The sequence below is a fragment of the Somniosus microcephalus genome, chromosome 11 (genome assembly GCF_052327205.1).
Source record: "Somniosus microcephalus isolate GS21.2 chromosome 11, FLI_Smic_1.0, whole genome shotgun sequence".
Classification (NCBI taxonomy): Eukaryota; Metazoa; Chordata; class Chondrichthyes; order Squaliformes; family Somniosidae; genus Somniosus; species Somniosus microcephalus.
The window spans coordinates 196,569,915-196,593,048 of NC_140997.1; the positions used below are offsets into that span (position 1 = coordinate 196,569,915).

Genomic DNA, 23,134 nt, shown 5'->3' on the forward strand with positions numbered 1-23,134 from the left:
TTGCAGAGGAGGTAAACAGCAGGGATGTGGGGAGGAGGACCTGGGTGCAGTGCCGGAAGCGCTTCAATGATCTCATGAGATCAGGAAAGGTGAGTGCAAATCCACACTCAACTTCATCACATCCCCATCACTCGGCCTTCCCAAGCCTACTCCGGCACATCATTACTCACACCAACATACCTTGCATGTCCACCCATCCCTCCCTCTCTATCGACATACTCACATCCCTCTCTGACTAACCACCTCTCACACTCTTCCTCGCCCTAAAGCAATCATACCAACTAACACCACACAAGGAGGCCATTTGGCATTGGCACCACACTGCCTCAGAGACACCCTCTAAAGATGTAACCCACACATTCCTTACACTCATGCCATCACTCTCACTCAAACATCTCTTTCCCTCCTTGCAGGAGAAACGAGTGCACAATAATAGGGAGAGGGAGAGAACCGGAGGTGGCCCTTCATCCTTCGCCACTTTGATAGCAGCAGAGGAGGTCACCCTGGAGGTGTCAGGATTTGCGGAGTAGCTGGCGGTGAGAGGGGATCCTCTCAGCAACCTGGTGGCAGAAATACATCTCATACAGCCACATGGCATACAGCAGTCACTCATATGGGGACTGACGTTAGCAGCCAGTGAATGTTCATCATGTGCATAATGGTATCGGTAGCCATTCTGAACATAACATTTCTAAGTCATCTCTTTACTCTCCCACAGGTCCATCAAGAATCACCCCCACTGTCCAGCCGGATGAGGAAGATGACTCCTCAGAGGAGCCTCCCTCCTCTGAGGGTGCACTGTCACCAGACCGATGCGTACCCAGCACCAGCGCAGATACGCGCACCTCGGTGGGTCCCACGCGATATAGGGTAGTCTTGTCACCTGGTGTCTCACATGTCACAAGTAAGCAAGAAGAGGTGGTGGAGATAGGGACAGTAGTGGAGACTCCTCGCCGGAGGGCGTGGGACGCTCCCAGCTCTGCTCAGCTGCATGCAGACGCTCAGCCTCGGGGGCCATCAAGAAAGAGAGCAATCGAGATGCAGGAAGAAGTGCAGGAGGCTCTGACAGGTTTTGCAGCCGTGATATCTGCAAATGTGCAGAGAATGGAGGAGTCCATCTCCAACATGAGAACCACTATGTCGCAGGCGATGGGATGGTATGCTCATCTATGGAAAGGATGTCCTCCTGCATGGAGCAGCTAATGCGCCACTCACATGAGCAGATGCTATCTATGGAGAATAGATGGCAGAGGTTCATAGACCTCCTCTCTAGGAGGGATGTCAACGTAGGCTTGGGTCCTCATGGCACTACTGCTGTGCAGCAAGGTGCTCTCCAGCTCCTTGCTAGCAGGGAAGTGCAGGTGGCCCATGAGAGGGATGATGGTGAGAGGGGACATGGAAGTGGGGGCTCCTCTCAAAGCATTTACACTTCTCCCCATTGCCTCCCCCCTCAGTCAGAGCCCCAGATGCCTCCTCGGATCGCGATGGCTGCGTCTAACCCTGCACAGCCGCAGGAGCAGCAGACTTTGGCGGGGCCATCACAGGCTCCAAAACCCAGAGGACATCCGCCAAAAGTGTCTACGAAGTCGCAGCAGGCTGCCTCTACCTCTGCTGAAGCCATAGGTGTTGCACCTCGCAGAAGCACGTGTAAACGAAAAATGACACAGAAGTAGATGCACAAGGGTAAGCACTTGGGTGTTTAAAGAAGTGTTTCTGTTAAGATTCCATTACTGTTATGTCACATATAAAAATATTTATTTTCACCACTTTCCAGTCATGCCCATTTTTGTATGTTACTTTGGAAGTGGTTTAGTGAGTTGGAGTGAATGGTGAGACATAACGTTACCTCCAGCAATGGGGGTCAATGTGAAAGGAATGGCTTGGTCATTGTAGGGATGCTTTATGATGTTGCTGGGGGGTGAGGCAGGGGGAACCTGGCACAGCATGTTGCAGTCATATGGGTGTAATGCTGCCTCCTGGGCAGCAATTTGCTCTGGTGCTGCTAACATCTGGAGCTCAGGTTCCTCCTGCTCCTCCTTGGCATCTTCCAGCTGATGCTCCTCCTCCTCCTCTGAACAGGCTGTGTGCTCTGCGCCTTGCTCCTCATGCAGCGCTAATCCTCGTTGCTGCGCTATGTTGTGCAGCATGCAGCAAATGACGACGATTCTGGAGACCCTGGCTGGTGCGCACTGAAGGGCTCCTCCAGATCTGTCAAGACATCTGATGTGCATTTTCAGCATCCCTATCGTTTGCTCTATGACACATCTGGTGGACATGTGGCTTTCATTATTTCTCTCCTCGGCTCATTACATGGCCTCCTCAAGGGTGTCATGAGCCACGTCTTCAGTGGATCTTCAGTGTCTCCGAGCAGCCAGCCAGTAAGTCTGTTTGGCGGTGCAAAGAGCTGAGGGAGGGTGGACTGGCGCAGGATGAATGAATCATGGCAGCTGCCAGGGAATTTGGTGCACACATGCATAATGATCTTCCTATGGTTGCAGACCAGCTGCACATTGAGGGAGTGGAAGCCCTTGCAGTTCACAAACACTCCTGGGTGATGATGGGGTGCCCTGACGGCCACGTGTGTGCAGTCGATGATGCCCTACACCTGTGGGAAGCCAGCCAGAGTGGCAATGCCCACTCAGTAACATTGGCGTCATCAGTGACAAAGTTGATATAATTGGCTGACTTGTCAAACATGGCATCGGTGACCTGTGTGATGTATCTGTGGGCAGCCGACTGCAAAATGCCGCAAATGTCTGTTGCAGATCTCTGGCAAGAGCCTGAGATGAAGAAGTTGAGGGCGCTGGTGACTTTGACAGCCACTGGTAAGGCATGTCCATCAGGTCCTCTGGGATGCAGGTCTTACTGCAACAATGTGCAAATGTCTGCAACAACCTGGTGCAATAGCCTGAGTCTCCTTTGGCACTGCTGCTCAGTCATGTTGAGGAAGCTCATCCTCTGCCTGTATACCCTGTGTTGGGGGTATCGCCTCCGGCGCGGTGCAGCCCTGCGCTGATGCCCTCTGTCCTGTGGATTATCACGTCGTTGAGGAGAAGGTTGTTGGTGCTGCTGCTGCTGCTGCTGTTGGGGCTCATCCTGGTCCGATTCTAAGGACTAAGGTGAGACAGTATAAATGGCACCCATTGCTAATGTAATAGATTGCAGATCAAGTAGAGATCAGAGAAGCAATCTGTCAATGGTGTGAAAGTTAGCAGCAATGTGGTGAGAGTGGCTTCCGAAGTTGCAGAAAAGACTTGCAAACTGTAGACACCTAAATTTTTGCGAAAAATGCTCTCAGCAAGAGCCTTTCCCTTAGGCAAGTAGCAGGTATCATGTGGGAGTATTTATTGTTCCTACCATGCTCTGCAGTAATGACCTAGCTCAATGGCCAATGAGCTTCCTCCTCAGCTTGACAGACATGGTTCCCGAGCTGCGTGATTCCCGTGGGCATCCAGTGAAATTCAAAAGGTCTGGTTAAAAACACTGTGGGTCTGACAACAAGGTATTAATGAACTAAATTAGGTCGTCCACCTCTGCCGTTCGGGTCCGTGCCGTGCTGGCAAATGCACCTGAGTTAAAGGCGTGAGGAGGGCGGGTTCCCGACGCGCTTGTTATGTCTGACATTGGTGATAGGTACTCGATTGCCTTGGCCTGAGCACATGGAGTTTGATAGTGCTGTTATCGTTGTATTGTGTCTGACATTGGATATAGGTATTCGATTGCTTTTGCCTGTAAGTGTGTGTTTGGATCAGCCATTAAAAGCAACATGAACTGAACTCTGCATACGGCCTCTGGATTATCTTTGCAAACGCAACATTTGGCGACGAGGATGGCTGAAATCTCTCTTCCATCACCTCCTCCCTTCCTTGCACTACCCGGTGAGCCCCTGATCCCATGGGTTCGCTGGTTACAGTCCTTTGAAATCTACCTCATTGCTCTTGGACTAGAAAATGTGAGTACAGCACGGAAAAAGGCACTGTTATCCCATTGCTTGGGAGCGGAGGGCCAGCGTGTTCTTGGGACATTATGCACAGCAGATTCAATTCAAACGTATGATGTGGCTGTGGCTCTGTTAAGCACACACTTCTCTGCCCCACAAAGTGCCCTCCTGCGGAGATTCATTTTTAGACAGCGTCACCAACTCCCCGGCGAGTCGGTGCATCAATACGTGGCTAATTTGAGGGGGTTAGCTAGCTCGTGCAAGTTCAGTGCACTACAAGACGAGATGGTGCGTAATCAACTAATAGAGCACACCAACAACGTGAGAGTGCGTGAAAGACTGTTACTCGAGTCCGACGATCTGTCGTTGTCACAGGCAGTCAACATTGCCTTTCAAGTGGAGTCTGCAGCCGAATGTGCAGCGAAACTAGCACACACACCCAGTGACAGCGCCCTCAGCCCCAACAGCTCTGACACGGTAATGCTCGCGCGATGGCAGCAACGCGCGATACTGCGACAACAGTGTGGAAACTGCGGATCTCGTTCACATGCTACCAGAGTGCAGAATTGCCCCGCGCGCGGCCAAGCCTGTCGCAATTGTGGAAAACAAAATCACTTTGCCAATGTCTGCCGCTCTGCCCCTGTTGCTACAAATGAACACTCTCAGTCCTCAAGCAGTTGGCCTATAATTCACAACGTGAGCTCTGGGCCAGTAGTGGCTTTCAAGTCATGCACAATTAACCTGAATGATGTGTGCATCCCTCTGTTGTTGGATACCGGTGCCAGCGTCTCACTGCTGAATGTGGACACATTCAAACACTTTTTCAGCTCCCTGCGCCCTCCACTACCCTTTGCGGGTATGGTAATTCGAAAATTGGACTAGTGGGCTCAGTCAACCTCACTGTACGCTATGGAACAAAAGTTTTGCCAGATTTTTGTTTTCATGTGGCACTACAAGGAGCTAACCAGAAGAGACTGGATCTTTTCACTGACCTGGGTTTTTCTCTCTTGGACACCGGCGGGTCTGCGATTCTGCACGTCGCCTCACCGTGGCGCCAAACATGGCCAGCACTCTTCGAGGGTCTGGGCTGCCTGACTGCCTTCACCCACCAGCCCATGGTTGACTCCACTGTTACCCCTGTCATTCAGTCACTGCGCCGCATCCCGCTTGCTCTCCGTGACGGGGTCACAGCTGAACTAAAGCAGCTACTGGAAGCTGGCATCATCGAACCAGTTGATGCCTCCCCATGGGTCTCCAACCTGGTGGTCGCAACAAAAAAGTCAGGTGGTCTACGCGTCTGTGTCGATCTTCGAGCAGTGAATAAGGCCGTAATCCCTGACAAATATCCACTGCCCACGTCAGAGGAACTCACAGCGCAGTTCTATGGTTCCATCCTGTTCTCGAAACTGGACCTTCGACAGGGCTATCTACAGGTTCCCCTCCACCCCAGCAGCAGGGACCTCACTGCTTTTGTGACACATGCTGGTGTCTCTTGGTACACCAGGATGCCATTTGGACTTAGCTCTGCACCCAGCTGCTTCCAAAAGGTGATGTCCTCTGTGCTCGCGGGCATTCCTGGGGTGGCCATCTACCTGGATGACATCGTCGTACATGGGCCCTCGACCTCCACTCACGACGAACGCCTTCACAGAGTTTTCACGGCTCGAGCAAAACACAAGTTCACACTGAATGGTGAAAAGTGTGTCTTTGCTGTTTCAGAGATCGAATTTGTGGGGTTTCGGTTGTCGACTGACAGTATATCCCCACTCTAGTCAAACGTGGATGCCATTCACAGCATCCCAGAACCCAGCTCTGCAGCACAGGTTGCCTCCTCCCTTGGCATGACTGGGTACTACCTGAAGTTTTTGCCCCAGTACTCAGCCACCACAGCCCCACTGCGCCACCTCCTGCGAAAGGATGAGCCCTGGGTGTGGTCACAAGCCTGTACGGAAGCTGTTCGCCTCCTCAAATCGCAGCTCACGTCGCCTCCAGTGTTGGCTCATTTTGACGTCGCCAGCCCCACCCTCGTCACCTGTGACGCGTCCGCTGCAGCTGTGGGGCGGTGTTATCGCAGATACAGAATGGAGTGGAGAAACCAATCGCCTTTGCCTCCCGAGCCCTTAGCCCCACTGAACAGAAGTACTCAGTAGGCGAGCGTGAGGCGCTGGCGTGCGTCTGGGCATGTGAGTGGTGGCACCTGTACACGTATGGCCGTGCCTTCACCCTGCGAACCGATCACCAGGCTCTCACTGCCCTGCTGTCGACATCCGGCACGAGCCACAGACCACTGCGTCTACACCGCTGGTCTGACCACCTCCGCCAATACAATTTCAGTCTCCAGTTCACACCAGGACGTGACAATGTTGTTGCAGATCTGCTCTCCCGCACCGTCTCTGCCCCAGCCCCACTCGTCGGGTCTGAACATGTGGAACAGGATATCATCCAGATGCTGCACACACCTCTCCAAACCACAGTCTCTCTCCAGGAGCTCAAAGAGGCCTCTGAACAGGATCCGGCCCTCTCCCAGCTATGCACCTTCATCAGAGATGGCTGGCCTCGCAAGGTGCCTGAGGAACTGTCTGCCTACTCCAGAGTTGAAGAGGAGCTCTCCTGCTGGAATGACTCCTGTGTTGCACGTGGGCTCTGCACTGTGGTCCCAAGTGCCCTTCGTGTGCGAGTTTTATCCATGGCGCATGAGGGCCACTTGGGCATAGTGAAGCTCAAACAACGATGCCGAGACCTAGTGTGGTGGCCGGGTATCAACAGGGAAATCGAGGCCCTGGTCAAGGACTGTGCAGCCTGCCTTGTAAGTGGCAAGCCTGGCCACCAAGCTCCTCCACCCCTGCAACCCCTTGCCTGGCCCTCTCAGCCCTGGGAGCACCTGCAGCTGGACGTCTGCGGGGAGATCCATGGTGTCCCCCACCATCAACGGTTCCTAGTGGTGACCTATGACCTACACTCAAAATGGCCAGAGGTCACTGCCGTGGGCTCCGTCACCTCTCGGGTCATCATCGATATCCTTGAGTCCCTCTTCTCCCGCTGGGGGCATCCAAAGGCCATCACCACAGACAATGGCCCCCAAATGGTCTCTTCAGAACGCTCCTCTTACCTCCGTCACATACGCACAGCGTACTACCACCCTGAGTCAAATGGGGGGGGGGGTGGAGCGTTTTAACCAGACACTGAAAAATGGCCTCAGAGCACACCTATCCCAGGGGTGTGCATTTGACAAGGCCCTCCTCCACACACTGCTGCACTACAGAGTCTCCCAGCATTCCACTACAGGGGTCTCACCCGCATCCCTCATGCTAGGCCGTGAGCTCATGCTGCCCCTTGGCAGGCTCTGCCCCTCGCTAGCTCAGAGCCCTGCTCCACGGGCTCAAGCCACAGTCGCTAGACAGCAGGAGAAGACGAAACTCCGCTTCGACCAGTCGAAGAGGGCCAAGGCGCCCAACATCTCAGTCTCCGATTGGGTCAGAGTCCGCAGGCCTCACCGCAATAATAAGATGGCCTCATTCTGGTCCTCCCCTCTCCAAATCAGCCGCCAACTTGGACCAGCCACTTTCTGCCTCACTGACGGCTCTCGGTGGCATGCCAGCCGCCTTCGGAAGGTGCCAGCACCCCGTGATGCGAGATTATACGGACCTAATCCCCAAGCCTTACCCCCAGAGTGGCAGGATGCACATGTGGCTCAGCCAGCCAACCCTCAAGCAGATATTGTGCCTCAGCCTGCTCCTCACCAGTCCCCACCTCAGACTGCTCTTCACCAGTCCGCACCTCAGCCTGTTCGTACACGTTCTCGCCCTGGCCACCTACAGGACTTTGTCACTACATTTCATGTTTGAAATTCTGTGAGGGGGTTGGAAATGTTATGTCTGACATTGGTGATAGGTACTCGATTGCCTTGGCCTGAGCACATGGAGTTTGATAGTGCTGTTATCGTTGTATTGTGTCTGACATTGGATATAGGTATTCGATTGCTTTTGCCTGTAAGTGTGTGTTTGGATCAGCCATTAAAAGCAACATGAACTGAGCTCTGCATACGGCCTCTGGATTATCTTTGCAAATGCAACAGCGCTCCCATTTTTACTCCTGACCCGCCTCCAATCCCGCCGCATGGCAGCATGAAAATTCCAGCGGGGTGTGAGAAGTCATGAAGGGATTTGTATATATGGACAAGGATTTTGAAATTGATGTAATGGGGGGAAAGTGCCTAGGTCAGATGGGCAAAACAACAAAAATAACTTGCACTTGTATAGCACTTTGAATGTACCAAAAGGTCCTCACAGAGGTGTAATCAGACAAAATTAGATGATGAGCTAAATAAGATATATTAGGCGGGGTGACCAAAAGCTTTGTCAAAAAGATGGCTTTTAAGAGATAGTGGAAGGGTCGAGATAGGTGGTGGAAAGGTAGAGCTGGATGTCATTCGGGTACATGTGTTACATAGTATAGTAAAGATTCTCTGGCCCACATCCCATTTATGTGCAGCTTCTTGCTGTGAGGACAAGGCTGGTGAATTTACCCTCACATGTGGAGAACCATAATTATTTCAGTAATAAATAAACAAACAGACATTACAATATACTGGTTAATAAGAATTTAAAAGCTGCTTACCTGCAACCACTGGCGATTTTCTGTTGTCCAAAAGCTGCACAGTTGTGCTAGCTGTCACAACATTACTTTTATTTTCTGCCTCTATCAAAATGAATTATATTTTATTAGTATCAAAGCAAAATTAATATATCACGAATAATTATTGTAATCACCTTTGGTTCAGTGAAATGGAACTGCTGAGAAGTGTTTCAGTTGTTCAAACACTGGATACACATGTAGTGTTACTGGAACCTAATGCTGCAGGCCCATAAGTGTACATGTTAAAAGTCTCTTTATTCCTCCAATATACATCTATTTTTGTGGAAATGACCCCATTGTCCAAGCTTCTACAACAATAATATATAAAATCCAGAGCAAGGAAAGGCTACTCGGTTCATCAAGCCGCTTCATTTAGAGTCCATGTATGATTATTCTATCATGGACTTCCTTCCTGCACCATCTGTAGCTCTCCGACATTAGGGAACTTTCATTCCTTCTCTCACCTCCTCTGGAAAAAATAGTCAAGCATTATTGTGCAATAACTCTGTAACCCTCAATCCTGTTTCCCAACAGATATCAATCTAACAACAGGTAACTTTGTGCTATCCGGCACCGACGGGACCGAGCTGTTGCCGTTCCCTCAAAACTGCCGGACACTCCAGCGCTAATGTTGAAAGATACGGAAGCTTCTGAGCTCCGTATCTGTCAACAAACCCTGTTGCTTAGCTTCTAAACAGTCCAAGCATCTCTGTAGCTTAGCAACAGCTTCAGCAGACTTTGCAGAGCTTGACTGTTGTGGAAAAAAGCAACGAGAAGAAAAAAAAACTAATGAAAACGGCACCTGATTTTTGCCGGTGGCTCAAGCATTCCAGACAGTTAGCCTCCGGATAACACAAAGTTTCCTGAATAAGGAAATACATCTCTAGCTTAACTAAAAGTGTTTTCTTCCTGGGCTTTACAACAGCAGTAATATTAGTTTAATTTTCAACTGGCTTCAGCTTGTGTTCTCGCTATCTCTTTATATCTGTAGCAAGAGGATCATAATCAGGTTTTCTGGGCCAAAGCTCCAATATCTTTGAACTCAAGCTAATCAAATTATTGATCCATTGAAGAATTATGTGTATTTTATAGGCTAATTCCTGTTCACAATGAGACAACCAGTTGCGGTTTCTAATGCTTTCAGGTATCAAAAGCAAATGGAAAACAAAATGGCCACGGGACTACAGTTCATACCTTACTTACTAAGTGTTAAAAATGGTTAACATCTTAACTGCCTGACCATTGAGGAGAAATTATTTGATCAACAAATGGACCTGCTTTAACATCAAAGTAACGACTTGAGGAATAGCCTTGTAGTCTCGCGTTTTCTCATTCATACTGCCTCAACCAGGTGGGGGAGCTAACAGAGGCTCTAATAAGGTAATTTTCCATGTTATGGCCATCAGAGAATTATTCAGAAACTTCTGAAAAGAATGGCAAGTATTTCAGAATAACTTCTTGCTTTGTGACAATATATATAGGCCTAGAAATTCGGTGGCGCCCCATTTGGGGCGCCAGTCTCACCAGGGCGGCGGAAGTACCGCCCCGGAAGGAGTCGTGAGCGCCTGCCGGAAATTCAGTTTGAGCGCCCCAAACGGAAGGGCGGCGCTACTCGAGGCGCCCCGCATCCGTCTTGGGGCGCTGCAACTGAAGTTTGCAGCGCAACGTTCCGCAGCGTTAAAGGGGAGGGGCCTGCTGCAGCACGATCTAAGATCGCGAGTGCCGGCAAAAGAGCCCGGCACTGAGGAGAAGTGCCGAGCTCTTGGGAGACAGCTGGCACAACGTGGGGGGGGTGCTCAGGAGGCCGGGGATGGCTGCGCGAAGAGGTGCTGGCAGGCGGCCAGCAAAAAAAATGGCCGCCCTGCACCTCAGCGCCTCTACCGCCGCAGGTAGGCCCCCCTGAACCGGTTGCAAATTGCGATTGGCGTTACAGCAGGGGGCGCTACCAAATTTCGTGATCGGAGCGGCGCAGTGCTAACGGCTAGCGCCGCCATTAGCGCCCCGCTAAATTTCGCGGGAGGTGTGGCCAGTGGTGCTAAACCCACTAAGTGCCCTCTTTGGGCGCTAACTGGTGGCGCAGCCCACTGAATTTCTAGGCCATACTGTTTAAGTCTAACATTGTATTGCAATGTGTCTTACTGTTTCTGTGTATTATTTTATAAATAAACTATTATTTTTGGTCAGTCCATAATGGTATGGCAATGTGGTTTTACAGCCTGTTGGAGTAACAGGAAAATGTGGGGGGCATTTCACATAGTCTCTGGTGCAATATACCATAGTTAACAGACTACTATTAGTGTCATGCCATTCATGGCACACATAAGGGTGCAGGCTTCAGTTCATTGGAAAGTCAGATTGTGGAAACTACCTTACTGCTATGAACACAGATTAAAATTGTTGGCGGGGGGTGGGGGGGGGAAGCCCGAACTGGAACAGTTGGCATTGGGAAAATTAGAACATAGAGAACAATAGATTCAAATCTCATATTAAATCATTTCTGTTGTTGACTGTTAATCTTTTGGGTTGCATACATACTAAAACTCAATAAACGACCCCTAAAGAGTAGCCGATTATGTTTTGTATTTTATAGCTGAATACCTACACACTCTCTGGATCAAACCAACCTCAAGTACCCAAAGTGTGCTTTTACTTTTTCCTCCCATTCCTGAGTTTAGATTTGTTAAAACATGATGCATGGATATCCAGACATTTTCACTTCCATTTTTTGTACATGCGAGTTTGATTTCTCTTGCTTCCTCCCTGCCTATCATTCTTCTGGCTCTTGCTTCCAATGCTGCAGTGAAACACTCAACCAAGCAGTGTAGAGGCTGAAAGTTCCAGATCTTGACATTGTATTACTGGGTTATCTCAGCAGTCAGCTGAACATCGTGTCTCAGGAGTAGGCATCATTACTTGTTAGAATTGTAAAATTGGAGAAGAGTTTTAGTAAGGTGGCAGGTGACAGCATTTAAAATGAACATCGCCCTGGGTGAAAGATGGTGAGGGTAAAGAAAGAAAGACTTGCATTTAGAGGAAAGAATTCCAAAGGCTTCGAAGAGAAGTAACGGATTCAAAACAATGGAGGGTAACAGAATCTCCGACATATTGAAAATGTAGTGGAAGATTAGTGATATAGAAATAATGGCAAATCTTGGAATAGTGACAGGTAAGAGGAGGGATTTCAGAGACACAGGAATGAGCAGGTGCCATAGAAGTCAGTCAAGGGAGGAAGACGGAATATCTGAAATAGAAGAGGTGAAAAGGAGAACAAGCCTTGGACACGAGGGAAAGGGGAACGGATTGGGTTGCTCTGTTGACTCCGTTTAAGAGTGGGTCATCTTCTCGCCTGACTTTCCTCTATTCATTGCACCCAAGTGATCCAATATACCCTGTCACAGGGACAGTTAATCTGCCCCCTTTTTTTTCCAGTCTACAGAACTCATTCATGGTTTTTGGTCAGAGTTTCATAATGGGGGTTAGTTTGTGGTGGTTGTATGAATTTCAGTGGTGTGTTTAATGGGATGGGATAGTATTGGGCATTTGTTATAGGTCTAGCTATTTATGTAACAGAAGCTTTTTTCTTACCTTTTTTTATTTGAAGTAATTTTAGGATTTTGGTGATATAAAATAAATAAAGTTTTGTAACTTTGATTTTAGTCATCAGTTTCAGTTCGTTAGCACCTATCTCAAATACATAGTTTGTGCTGCTTTGAATACAATATCAACAAAATTTCCGAATAAACTTTATAGATAAATGCTTCAATCTTTTCCTGGTATGAAATCTCATCCTTCCAGCCTTGACTTTATACTGATGTACCATCAGCAGATGCACTAGCGCAAATCCAGCCCTGGAGCATGGCCAGCCTCAGCTTTTGATCTATGCTTTCTATCTCCGTGAAGCACTGAATGCCAATGTGATGACTTGATGTAATCACACTGCTGTCATTGTTCAGCTCGTAGGCCTCTAGATTTACATGGTTATCAAACATATTTATAGCCAATCATTATATTCTTATTTATAGAGATAACCTTCTGTTGTTTTAGTCTCTTTACATCGGGTCCCAGATGTCGGCATACATCGGAATCTTATGTAGAGGAAGCGCTTTCTTCTTTGTGATAAATGCCAGATTGTAATGACTGTATGAATGTGCACCTGACTGTGTATAAATATAAACCATAGAAAGAAAACATATTTATAGTTCTCGAGGACATCAGCATCATTTTGTGCCATGTCCAGAAATAATACAACAGCATGATCTAGATTAACAGATATATTGCATATACTTAGCATATTATTCTATGGCACGATTGCCTAATTTCCTTACATAAAGGACAAATGGACTGAATTTATTTTATACTATAAAAATTCTAACTTATTCATGTGAGTTACTACTTTATGTTCTGGAATTCATTTAAAGGTTACCATAAAAATGAAGGAAAGTCTGCATGTGTGTGTGCGTGGGTGGGTGTGTAGGTGTGTGCAAGTATGTGGCTGTGTGTACGTGGGTGCGTGTGCGGGTGTGTGCGTGTGTGCATGTGTGGGTGCATGTGTGTGCGGGCGTATGTGCAAGTGTGCGTGTGTGTGCATGCGTGGGCGTGTGTGGGTGTGTGTGTGTGTGTATGTGCGTGTGCGGGGGTGTGTGTGCGTGTGCGGGTGCGGGCGTGTGTGGGTGCGTGTGTGTGTGTGTATGTGGGTGTGTGCATGTACGTGTGGGTGTGTGTGTGCGCGTGTGTGTGCATGTACGTGTGGGTGTGTGTGTGCGCGTGTGTGTGCATGTACGTGTGGGTGTGTGTGTGCGCGTGTGTGTGCATGTGTGGGTGCGTGTGGGTGTGTGTACACGTGTGTGTGCGTGTGGGTGTGTGTGGGGTGGGGGAGGGGGGATGGGGGAAGTAGGGGGTAATTTCAAACAGAGTAGTCCTCTTACTTAAGCAATATTGAAAAAAATCTTTGGAGAACAACCTGCCTCTAAGTTGTTGTTGTTATTCTTCTTCTGTCTACTAAAATGCCAAGATTATGTGATCACATCACATATGCTGATGTCACTGTGTAACTGCATACGTGTAAAGGACTGTGGGGAGTCAGCAATTTGACTAGATCCACTTTCTCTACAGTCTATGGGGGAAAAATTCGGTTGGTTTGTGTCTCCCGTTAGCGCCTTAAGAGTGTGCTAATGGGGCGCAAAGCAACTAGCGCCCGGGCGTGGCGATGTTTGCGCCGCTCTCGGAATTGACCAGACATTTTGCGGCGGCGCTAAACACTACTGCCACGAACTCCTGCGCCCGCAGATCGTGACGTCAGTCGAGCGTGCAACGCCCCAGACCGGATATTGAGCGGCGTCCCCTGCCTTACCGCCTGCTGCTAGCAATGACACGTTGAGGGGTGCGGTTTGCAGTCAGGAAGGGACTGGGGGAGCGCTATTTAAAGGCGACCGCTTCCTGCCTTTTTCTGTTGGCGAAATTTTTGCACCACGCATTTTGATTGAGAGAGACTTCTGGAGATATTCAACGCTGTGTTGAGGAGTTTTAGGTACTGAACAGCACTTTGCAGGTTCATTTTGATTTGATCTTCCTTGCATCGATTTACAAGAGACAATGGGGGCTACACTCTGAGTTCTTTTCCTGGGCCTTTCCATTGTTCTTTCCAGCAGATTTGATGTACAGGTCTCTCCAGGCCGAGATTCAAGGCTGCGATGAGCAGGGTGTGGATGGAGAGCAAGATCGACCCTCCCCTTTAAGAACTGGCCGGCGCCAGTGTGTCTGTGTTCCACTGCTGACTGACATCACATGAGCTTCACCAGAACTCTGAGGTAGTGCCTCGCTCCTCGGCGTTAGCGCCTTAAGAGAGGAGTGTAGTGCCTGATTTAGCGTTCCAATCACCTCCAGGGGTGATAGAAGCCAAGTTTGCAGTCGGAGGCGATAATTAGCGCCAGGCGCTAAACTTTGCGCCCGGCCGATAATTGTGCCCCAAACGGGGCGATACCGAATTTCTCCCCCTCTATGTCTACCAGCAGTGATAGCTATACATCCATTGGTTACAATTTTTATTTAGAAACCAAATTCCACAGGAAATTTAGAGCAGTCTGGTTTCACTTGTGAATATAACAAGGCTATCACTCCTCTGACAGCAAACTCTATGAACATCTGCATTGCCATGACTTCCGCCCCAACCAACAGGCCAACAATTTACTCACTCAAAATAAAATTATGTCAGAAGCACAGACAGCGACTTACAGTTTTCATGGAAAAATGAATAGGATCACACAATGCAATCCCCAAAACACCAGTAAAATTCCATTAACAAAAATGCAATTAAACTGATTCAGGCACCATAAACCAGTGGGTGTAATTAGAAAAAGACACAGGCCGCGATTCCGCTGACCGAGGCGGGTTCAGGGCAGGAGAGGCCATTGTCGGGATACGATCCCGCTGTCTACTGAAAACCGCCGGAGAAAAGCATTTTACATTAACGGGCCTTGTTAAGCCCACCCGCCACATTCCCCGACCCTATTAGAAAGTGTGGGTCAGGTGACGTCAGCGCTGACGCTTCTCTTGCCAGTATATTTTAAGGGCCCATGGCCCCACTTCCTCAATTTGAAATGACCATTGCTGAGATAGCTTGCTCAACTCCAACAATGAGCTCCCAAAGATAGAGGGCTGCACCTCGATTCAGCGATGACTCCCTCCATGTTCTTGTGGAGGGAGTCCGAGCACGCAGGGAGGTTCGCTTCCCTGCCAGTGGTCGGAAGAGACCTCCCCAGGACACCAAGGCAGCCTGGCTGCAAATAGCTGAGAAGGACACAAGCATGGATGTCGTCAGGAGGACCAGGCTGCAGTGGCACAAACGTTTCAATGATCTCAGGAGATCACGAAACGTTACTGCAAAGCCACACTCAACCTCATTCTGCTGTGCCTCTCATCACATCCCCATCACTTTGTCTTCCCTACCCTACACCTACACATCCTTGCTCACACCAACTTACCTTGCACCTCCACCCATCCCTCTCTATCTACATTATCACTTTCCCATCTCACTAGCCACCCCTCACACTCACCCTCATCCTAGTTCAATCATACCAACTAACAACACACAAGGGTAGGCACTTGGGTGTTTTAGCCAATGTTCATGTGCAGTTTCTGTTAATGCGGCGTCAAACATTGAAACCTTAATTTTGAACACTTTGGGCTCGATTTTACTAATGGAGGCGGGTTGAGGTCGGGCTGCCTGGTGGGCGGGTTTCAGACCCGCTGCCGGTTTCAGTCGCCTCCGATGTCCCAATTTGATTAAATTGTATCAATTAGTCCCGTCGTGTGCGCTGCCTGCTGCATTGACTAGGAGCGGGACTGCTGGTCTGCACTGATGAGGTCATTGCTGCACTTGTTTTTAAGGGCTCCATGTAGCCTCAGCCTCTCATTTCTTGTTACTGCTGCATCTTGAATGGGCCAAGGTGACCATGAGTGCTGCGAAAGCCAAGGCTGCTCCCCGATTCACCGAGGACTCCCTGCAAACTCTTGTGCAGGGAGTAAGAGGACGCAGGGAGATTCTGTTCCCTCCCGATGGCCGGAGGAAGCCTCCTCAGCAGACAAAGGAAGCCTGGCTGGAGATTGCTGAGGAGGTAAGCGCAAGGTCGCGATGTATACGCACCTGGGTCCAGTGCCGAAAACGCTTCAATGATCTTGTGCGAACATCTAAAGTGAGTATCACATCACACTTACCTTCAATCTGCTTCCCTTCTCTTCACCAGCACTCTGCATTGTCAGCCTGCTCCTCCACATCCCACCTTACCCTTACTTCCCTTGCACTTTTACCTCTCTAGCTCTCTCTCTGTACTGAATCACTTCACCATCCTACAATGCAGATCATACACTCACTCTCACTGTTATGCAATGACAACAACTAACAACGCACAGGGAGGCAACTTCCTCTTGCCACCTCACTCCATCTTGGTCACCCCCCAAGCTTCTAGGTTTTGGATTCTTCACACTCACTCCATCACTCTCGCTGGAACTCCACTTGTGTCCCTCCTTGCAGGAAAAGCTAGCCCACAATAAGAGGGAGAGAGCAAAGACAAGAGGAGGCACACCATCCCTGGCCACCTTAACAAACGCTGAAGAGGCTGCTCACAACATCGTGGGAGGTGGCGAGGAGCTGGAAGTGGGGGAAGGAGAGATGGGCACAGTTGAGGAAGCTGGTGACAGAATGCATTTTCATCCCTTGCATTTACAATTCATGATTGACTGCAATGGCATATGATGCTCATAGAGATTGACTTCTGATCATCTGCACAAAAGGATGTGTCTGCTACCTGAAAATCTGATGTCTAACTCATGCCTTTACTCTCTCACAGGACCATCGAGAGCCACCCTCCCCATTGTCCAGGAGGAAGAGTCGGATGACTCCTCAGAGGAACCTGGAGCAGCGTCACCAGGACTCAGCGCACCCAGCACCAATGCAGCAACGCACACCTTGGCGGGGCCTTCGCGAGATAGAGTCATGTTGTCACCAGGTGTATTACAGCTCACAAGTGAGCATCAGCAGATGGTGGAGACAGTGGCAGCAGTGGAGAGTCCTCGTTGGAGGTCGCATGACTCTCCAAACTCTGCTCAGCTGCATGTAGATGCTGTGCCTCTGAGGCCATCGAGAAAGAAAGTGGTGCTGGAACTCCGGAACTAGTGCAGGAGTCTCTGACATGGTTTACATTCAGGGTAACTGTGAGTGTGCAGAGAATGGAGGAGTCCATCTCTAACATGAGCACTGCCTTTGTGGAGGCAATGGCACATGACCATTCCTCCATGGAGAGGGTGGCAACCGCCATGGAGGACATAAGTTGCCAAACTAACGAAAACATGGTGACACTTCAAAATAGATTGTCTGCAATTGAGGAGAGATGGGCATCTATTGAGGAGAGACACCAGAGCTTCATGGACGTCCTTGTTATGAGCACTGCCAGCACAGAGATGGGTCCTCATGGACCTCCTGATGTGCAGCAAGGTGCTCTCCAGCCACTTGCTAGCACCGAAGTGCGGCTGACCCATAAGAGGGATGTTGGTGGCAGGCAACAAGGAAGTGTGGGCTCCTCCCCAAGCGCTCACACTCCCATGCCACTGTGGAGCCCTCGGTCAGAGCCCCAGATTCCTCACCCAACTGAGATGTTATTCTCAGCCCCTGCACAACCACAGGAAGAGCAGACTGTGGAGGAGCCCTCCCAGGCTCCCAAACCCAGAGGACACCCGCCAAAGGCGTCTAGGTAGGCGCAGCATCAAAGTGAGCAAGGTGCCTCTACATCTGCTGAAGCCACAGGGGAAGCACCACGTAGAAGCACGCGTAAGAGGAAGTTAACAAACAAATAGTCACAAGGGTAGTCACTTGGGTGTTTTATTGTGCTGTAAATTATCGAGTGTCCTCCTTTTGTGATGTCATTAAACAAAAGTGATGGCAAGCAGTTGAGGTTCTGGTCTGTGTTCTGGGAAATGGAAGTTGTTCAGTGAGGGCTCAGGGCTAATTCTATTTATAATGATGGTGGTGACAGTGATTGGGAAGCACCGTTTATTGGGCAGATGATGTATGGTGTGTTAAGAATCTTGACCTTATCTTCTTCTCCATCTGCCAGCCACCTGTGTTTGAAGTGTAAGCTCATGTGAATCTGGCATGGATGAGTGAATCTCTTGCTTGACGGCCAGCAATGTGGTCGCCTGCTGCTGGATTGGCCACATCCAGTCCCGCAAGGCATCACTCACTGTCCTCCTCCTCGTCCTCGTCCTCTTCATCTTCCTCCAAGGAGGCTGCGTGCTGAGCCACTTGTTCATCCGGCAGCACTAAGCCGCGCTGCTCTTCCTCTGAATCTGACGACCAGGATGAGAGGATGTAAATGGTTCCAATCCTCTTGTTATAGATTTCAATTGAGGCAAGAAGCTTTTAAGCGCACACTCAAAGTGCCTGAAATTATTCCCAATCAGTTCAAACAGCAGATGTGTGTCAGCTTGACCAGTCACAAGGTCAGTAGATTTGCAAAATGTTACCCCAAACCTCCAACAACAAAGTTGTTGCATTTGAATGCCAGCCATGTTACAGGAGCGCTTTTAAAGTTCTGCACCAATAATGACTACAGATCATGTCCGCCACCAACTCGTCTCCTTGCAGCTGGACTGTTTCTGACAAGACGGGAAGCAGGAGCCAGAGGCACAAAAATGGGAAACCTCCATCAACATAGGATTATCAAGGCAGTTAACAGGCTCTTAACTGCCTTAATTACCTGTCCCACCAGTTGGAGTCGGGTCAGTTTGGGAGCAGCTGAATAGACACTCACGAAAATTGCGTGGGGGTGGGATGGAGGCGGGTTGGGTGTCTGAAGCCATTTTTTCCGATTTCAGTCGCTGACACGCCTCCAAACCCGCCTCCTCAGGGCTGTTAAAATCGAGCCCTTTGCGTTCTTGGACAGATTTGTGTGCACCTTTGGAAGTGGCTTAGTGAGTTGCAGTGAATGGTGAGACATAACGGTACCCCCTGCAATGGCCATGCGTGTGAAAAGAATAGCTTGGGCATTGTAGGGATGCTTTATGGTGTTGGTGTGGGGTGGTGCCAACCCGGCGCATCATGTGGCAGACAGGGTGTACAGCATCAAGTGAAGTAAATGTGGCCATGGTGAGGCCATCCCTGGTATCCCGGGCAGCAATGTGGTCGGGTGCTGATGCCTTCTGTCCTGTGCAGCATCAGTTGATTGCGGAGAAGATTGGTGTTGTTGTTGGTGCTACTAGTGTGCCTGGTGCTGCTGGTGGTGAGGCTGATCGTGGTCAGATTCTGAGGACCAAGGTGCGAGAGTATAAACCCTACCCATTCTGATGTAATAGATGGCAGGCTATGGAGAAATGACAGAAGCAAATCTGTCAATGGTGAGAGAGGTTGTTCCAATGAGGTACCACTGGATAGAGAGTTGGCTCTAAACACTTGCAAGCTATAGAAAGCTCTATGGGGGAAAAATTTGGTTGCTTTGCGCCTCCCGTTAGCACTCTAAGAGGGTGCTAATGGGGCGCAAAGCAAAAGCGCCTGGGCGCAGCGATGTTTGCGCAGCTCACGAAATTGACCAGACATTTTGCGGTGGCGCTAAACACTACTGCCATGATCTCCTGCGCCCACAGATCGTGACGTCAGTCGAGTGTGCAACGCCCCGGACCAGATATTGAGCAGCGCCCCCTGCCTTACCGCCTGACGCTAGCAACGATAGGTTGAGAGGAGCGTTTTGCAGTCGAGAAGGGACTGGGGGAGCGCTATTTAAAGGCGACCGCTTCCTGCCTTTTTTTGTCGGCAACATTTTTGCACCACGCATTCTGAGAGAGAGAGAGACTTCTGGAGAGATTCAACGCTGTGTGAAGGAGTTTTGGGTACTGAGCAGCACTTTGCAGGTTCATTTTGATTTGACCTTCCTTGCATCGATTTAGAAGAGATTATGGGGGCTGCACTCTGAGCTCTTTCCCTGGGCCTCTCCATTGTTCTTTCCAGCAGATTTGATGTACAGGTCTCTCCAGACCAAGATTCAAGGCTGCAATGGGCATGGTGTGATTGGAGAGCAAGATCGACCCTCCCCTTTAAGAACTGGCCGGCGCCAGTGTTCCATTGCTGACTGACATCACATGAGCTCCGCCAGAGCTCTGAGGTATCGCCTCGCTCCTTGGCGTTAGCGCCTTAAGAGAGGTGTGTAGCGCCTGATTTAGCACTGCAATCACCTCTAGGGGCAATAGAAGCCAAGTTTGCAGTCGGAGGCGATAATTAGCGCCAGGTGCTAAACTTTGCGCCCGGCCGATAATTGTGCCCCAAACAGGGCGATACCGCATTTCTCTCCCTATATTTCTTACAAATGCAGTAACCAACAGTTTCTGAGTTCTTAAACTGAACAGCTGCAACATGGTATCCTTTATACCACTTCTGCATCTATCATATAATCAGATATAAATCAAAGCAGGCTCAATTCACGACAGGGTGAGCTGTTGTGTTCACCGAGCAGCAGGTAACCCATGGGGGAGCACGTAAAACTAGAAGGTAAGCTCAAAATAGCATTAAATTGGCTGTTAACAAGCCATTTAATGATCTAAATTGTCTCCCCCGCCACTTGGTGTCGGATCTGTTCTGTTCAGACAGACCCGACACCTGGGAAACTCACGTGGAGGGGGGTTGCCAGCAGGTTTCCTACCCGCTGTCAATCTTTGCTATTTTGACATCTGACCCGCCTCCGAACGCCGGCAAAATCCAGCCCATAATCTAGGAATGAGATCTCCAAAGGGAAACAGTGGTGTCCTTAAATATGTTTTCTTTGTATAATTATATTTGCTTTGTGTACATTCATACAGTCATTGTAAGCTGACAGGTAAGTATATGAAATCTCATGTAATAAAAATAGAATTTAACTTAGTCACTGTAACACAGGAGACTTTGCACAGGAATTGTAGTGGTGTCATTTATCCATGGTTTTAAGAAGCAAATTAAAATGCCATGGCAACACACGTGGCTAAATATAGCATAGATAAATAGGAAACAGCTAATAAAATGTCCCTAGCAATTAAGTAGAGAAAGGATGAGTTACATAATAAAAGAAATAACTTAATTACTGGAAGCTTAAATCCACTTTAAGAAACCACTTTTTATAAAATAAATTACTTGTGAACTGCATGAAAGTGATTGCAAAATGAACAATTAATACCACCCTTAGGTACTTCTGTACAAAAAAAATCACTAACCTGTACTAAATGGAATGGAATAGACAAAAGTGCCTGGAAGTTGTTCCGCTGATTTCCTGTACCACAGAGGGAAATGCTCTGCAGTAAAAATACTTTCCCTGTCCTGTGCACTCAAGAAATCTCTTGAAACAGAGGAAAAAATTATTAATTCCAAACAGTTTTCATTTTGCTTAACATTTCCAAAAAAGGCTAGATGCAATATTTTTACTATTAATAAGTCATAGTTACAACAGATTGTTTTCCCTCCCATTGCTTCTTAACTTGCTACACAAATTGACTAGTAACTTGGTCTGAGGTACCTACTCAGAAACTCATTTAAACAAAATAAGTGTTTTCATTAACTAAATAAAATCACAAGTATTATCTTTTGGAAACATGATTTATAATTTTAATTGATCCAACGTGGTAACTGATCTGATGGTGATGCACAATTCAGCACACAGCTAAAAGTTGATATTTACAATGGCCCGGATTTTGCAGTCAGCAGTGAAGGAACGGCACTCGCCGTTTATTATGCTGACAGCTGCCCACAGACTTACGGCCATTGGGCGCCCTCTGCAGGGGACCTGGGACCTGTGTGAACAGGGCAATCAACAGCGTGTCTCTTCAACCAATCAGATTGAAGAATCCTCACTGAGACATGCAGAGTCTAAATTAAGAAGCGTAAGTTAGAATAAAAGAGACAGAAAGAAAAAGTAAATTTAAAAAAAAAATTTAATTATTTTTTAAGTCTCCAACAATAATTAAAATCTGAAGGAATGAGACACCACACTTGTAAAAGTAAATCTTCAGTGCCAGAGTGGTTGTTTGGCAGTAATTAAGACTTATCACGCCGTTAAAAATTCACTTACACTTGAATGGACAAGTCCTGACTTTTTCTGGTGTTTAGTGGGTTTCTAATGGGTAAGTTCCACAAATTCACACCCTTACATGTATTTCAATGCCGAGTCTCTTGGCGAGATACTGTTAGAGCAAAGCCTGTGGAGGAGCAGGGCAAATCAGACAGCAACTTCCTGATTTCCATGTTTAACTGCGCACGTGCAGTGGCCGGAAGTTGCTGTTCGATTTACTCCACAAAAACAGTGAGCGCTGATAGCCTCAGTTATTCTCATTGCAAAGGCTGGGCCAATCAGATGGTCAGCAGCTAGATTCTGAAAGAGTTATAATTTCAGTTGTTGAAGTGAATTATTTTGACCACAAATTTATGCTGAAAATTAATCTTCAAACTTTAGATGGCTTGACAGTGCTCAGAAATGAGGCATTGAAAAATACCCTTAATTGCTATCTTCCGATGCATCTGCATACACAAATTAAGCAGGTCAGAGAGTAATCTCTTTCACAGCTCACTGAAGCACTAATGCAGAGCACACAGTGTCATGTCCCACAGATTTAATACGCACTCAGTTGGGTTTCCTGTTTTACCCATGCAGAGACCGGCACCTCCTCCAGGGAATGAGGGAAAAATTGAAGGACAGTCACCCCTGGGCATGTTCACAAGACACTCAGGGGTCAACTTATACAGGCAGAGGTCACCAGCACACTCTCTTAGCCATATGGCGTATTTCCCAGGCAGATAAAGAGGATGATACTTGAGGTGGGGGAATTGATATTTTAAATACGCTAAAAATGTAATTTCAGACACTGACATTTACAACCTTAAAGTCATTCTTTCAGTGTTTTCTGTATTTGATGGGCTAATGGTCACTCATCCAAATTCTGTGTGAGTTAACTCCCCAATGGTGAATCTTTGGAATTCTCTACCCTAGAGGGCTGTGGAGGCTCAGTCATTGGGTATAGCCAAAACAGAAGTCGATAGATTTCTGACTAGTAAGG

At 48.4% G+C, this 23,134-nt stretch overlaps 1 protein-coding gene across 1 annotated transcript in view; it reads right to left on the minus strand.

The window, feature by feature from the left end:
• Positions 1-23,134, minus strand: part of cacna2d3a (calcium channel, voltage-dependent, alpha 2/delta subunit 3a) — a 1,196,772-nt gene that overhangs the window by 182,019 nt on the left and 991,619 nt on the right. Inside the window, exons 25-26 of the mRNA XM_086001643.1 lie at positions 21,302-21,423; positions 8,558-8,638 (exon numbers count right to left, since the gene is read on the minus strand). Of these exons, the coding sequence (XP_085857769.1) occupies positions 8,558-8,638; positions 21,302-21,423 (203 nt within the window). The remainder of the gene's footprint in view (positions 1-8,557; positions 8,639-21,301; positions 21,424-23,134) is intronic.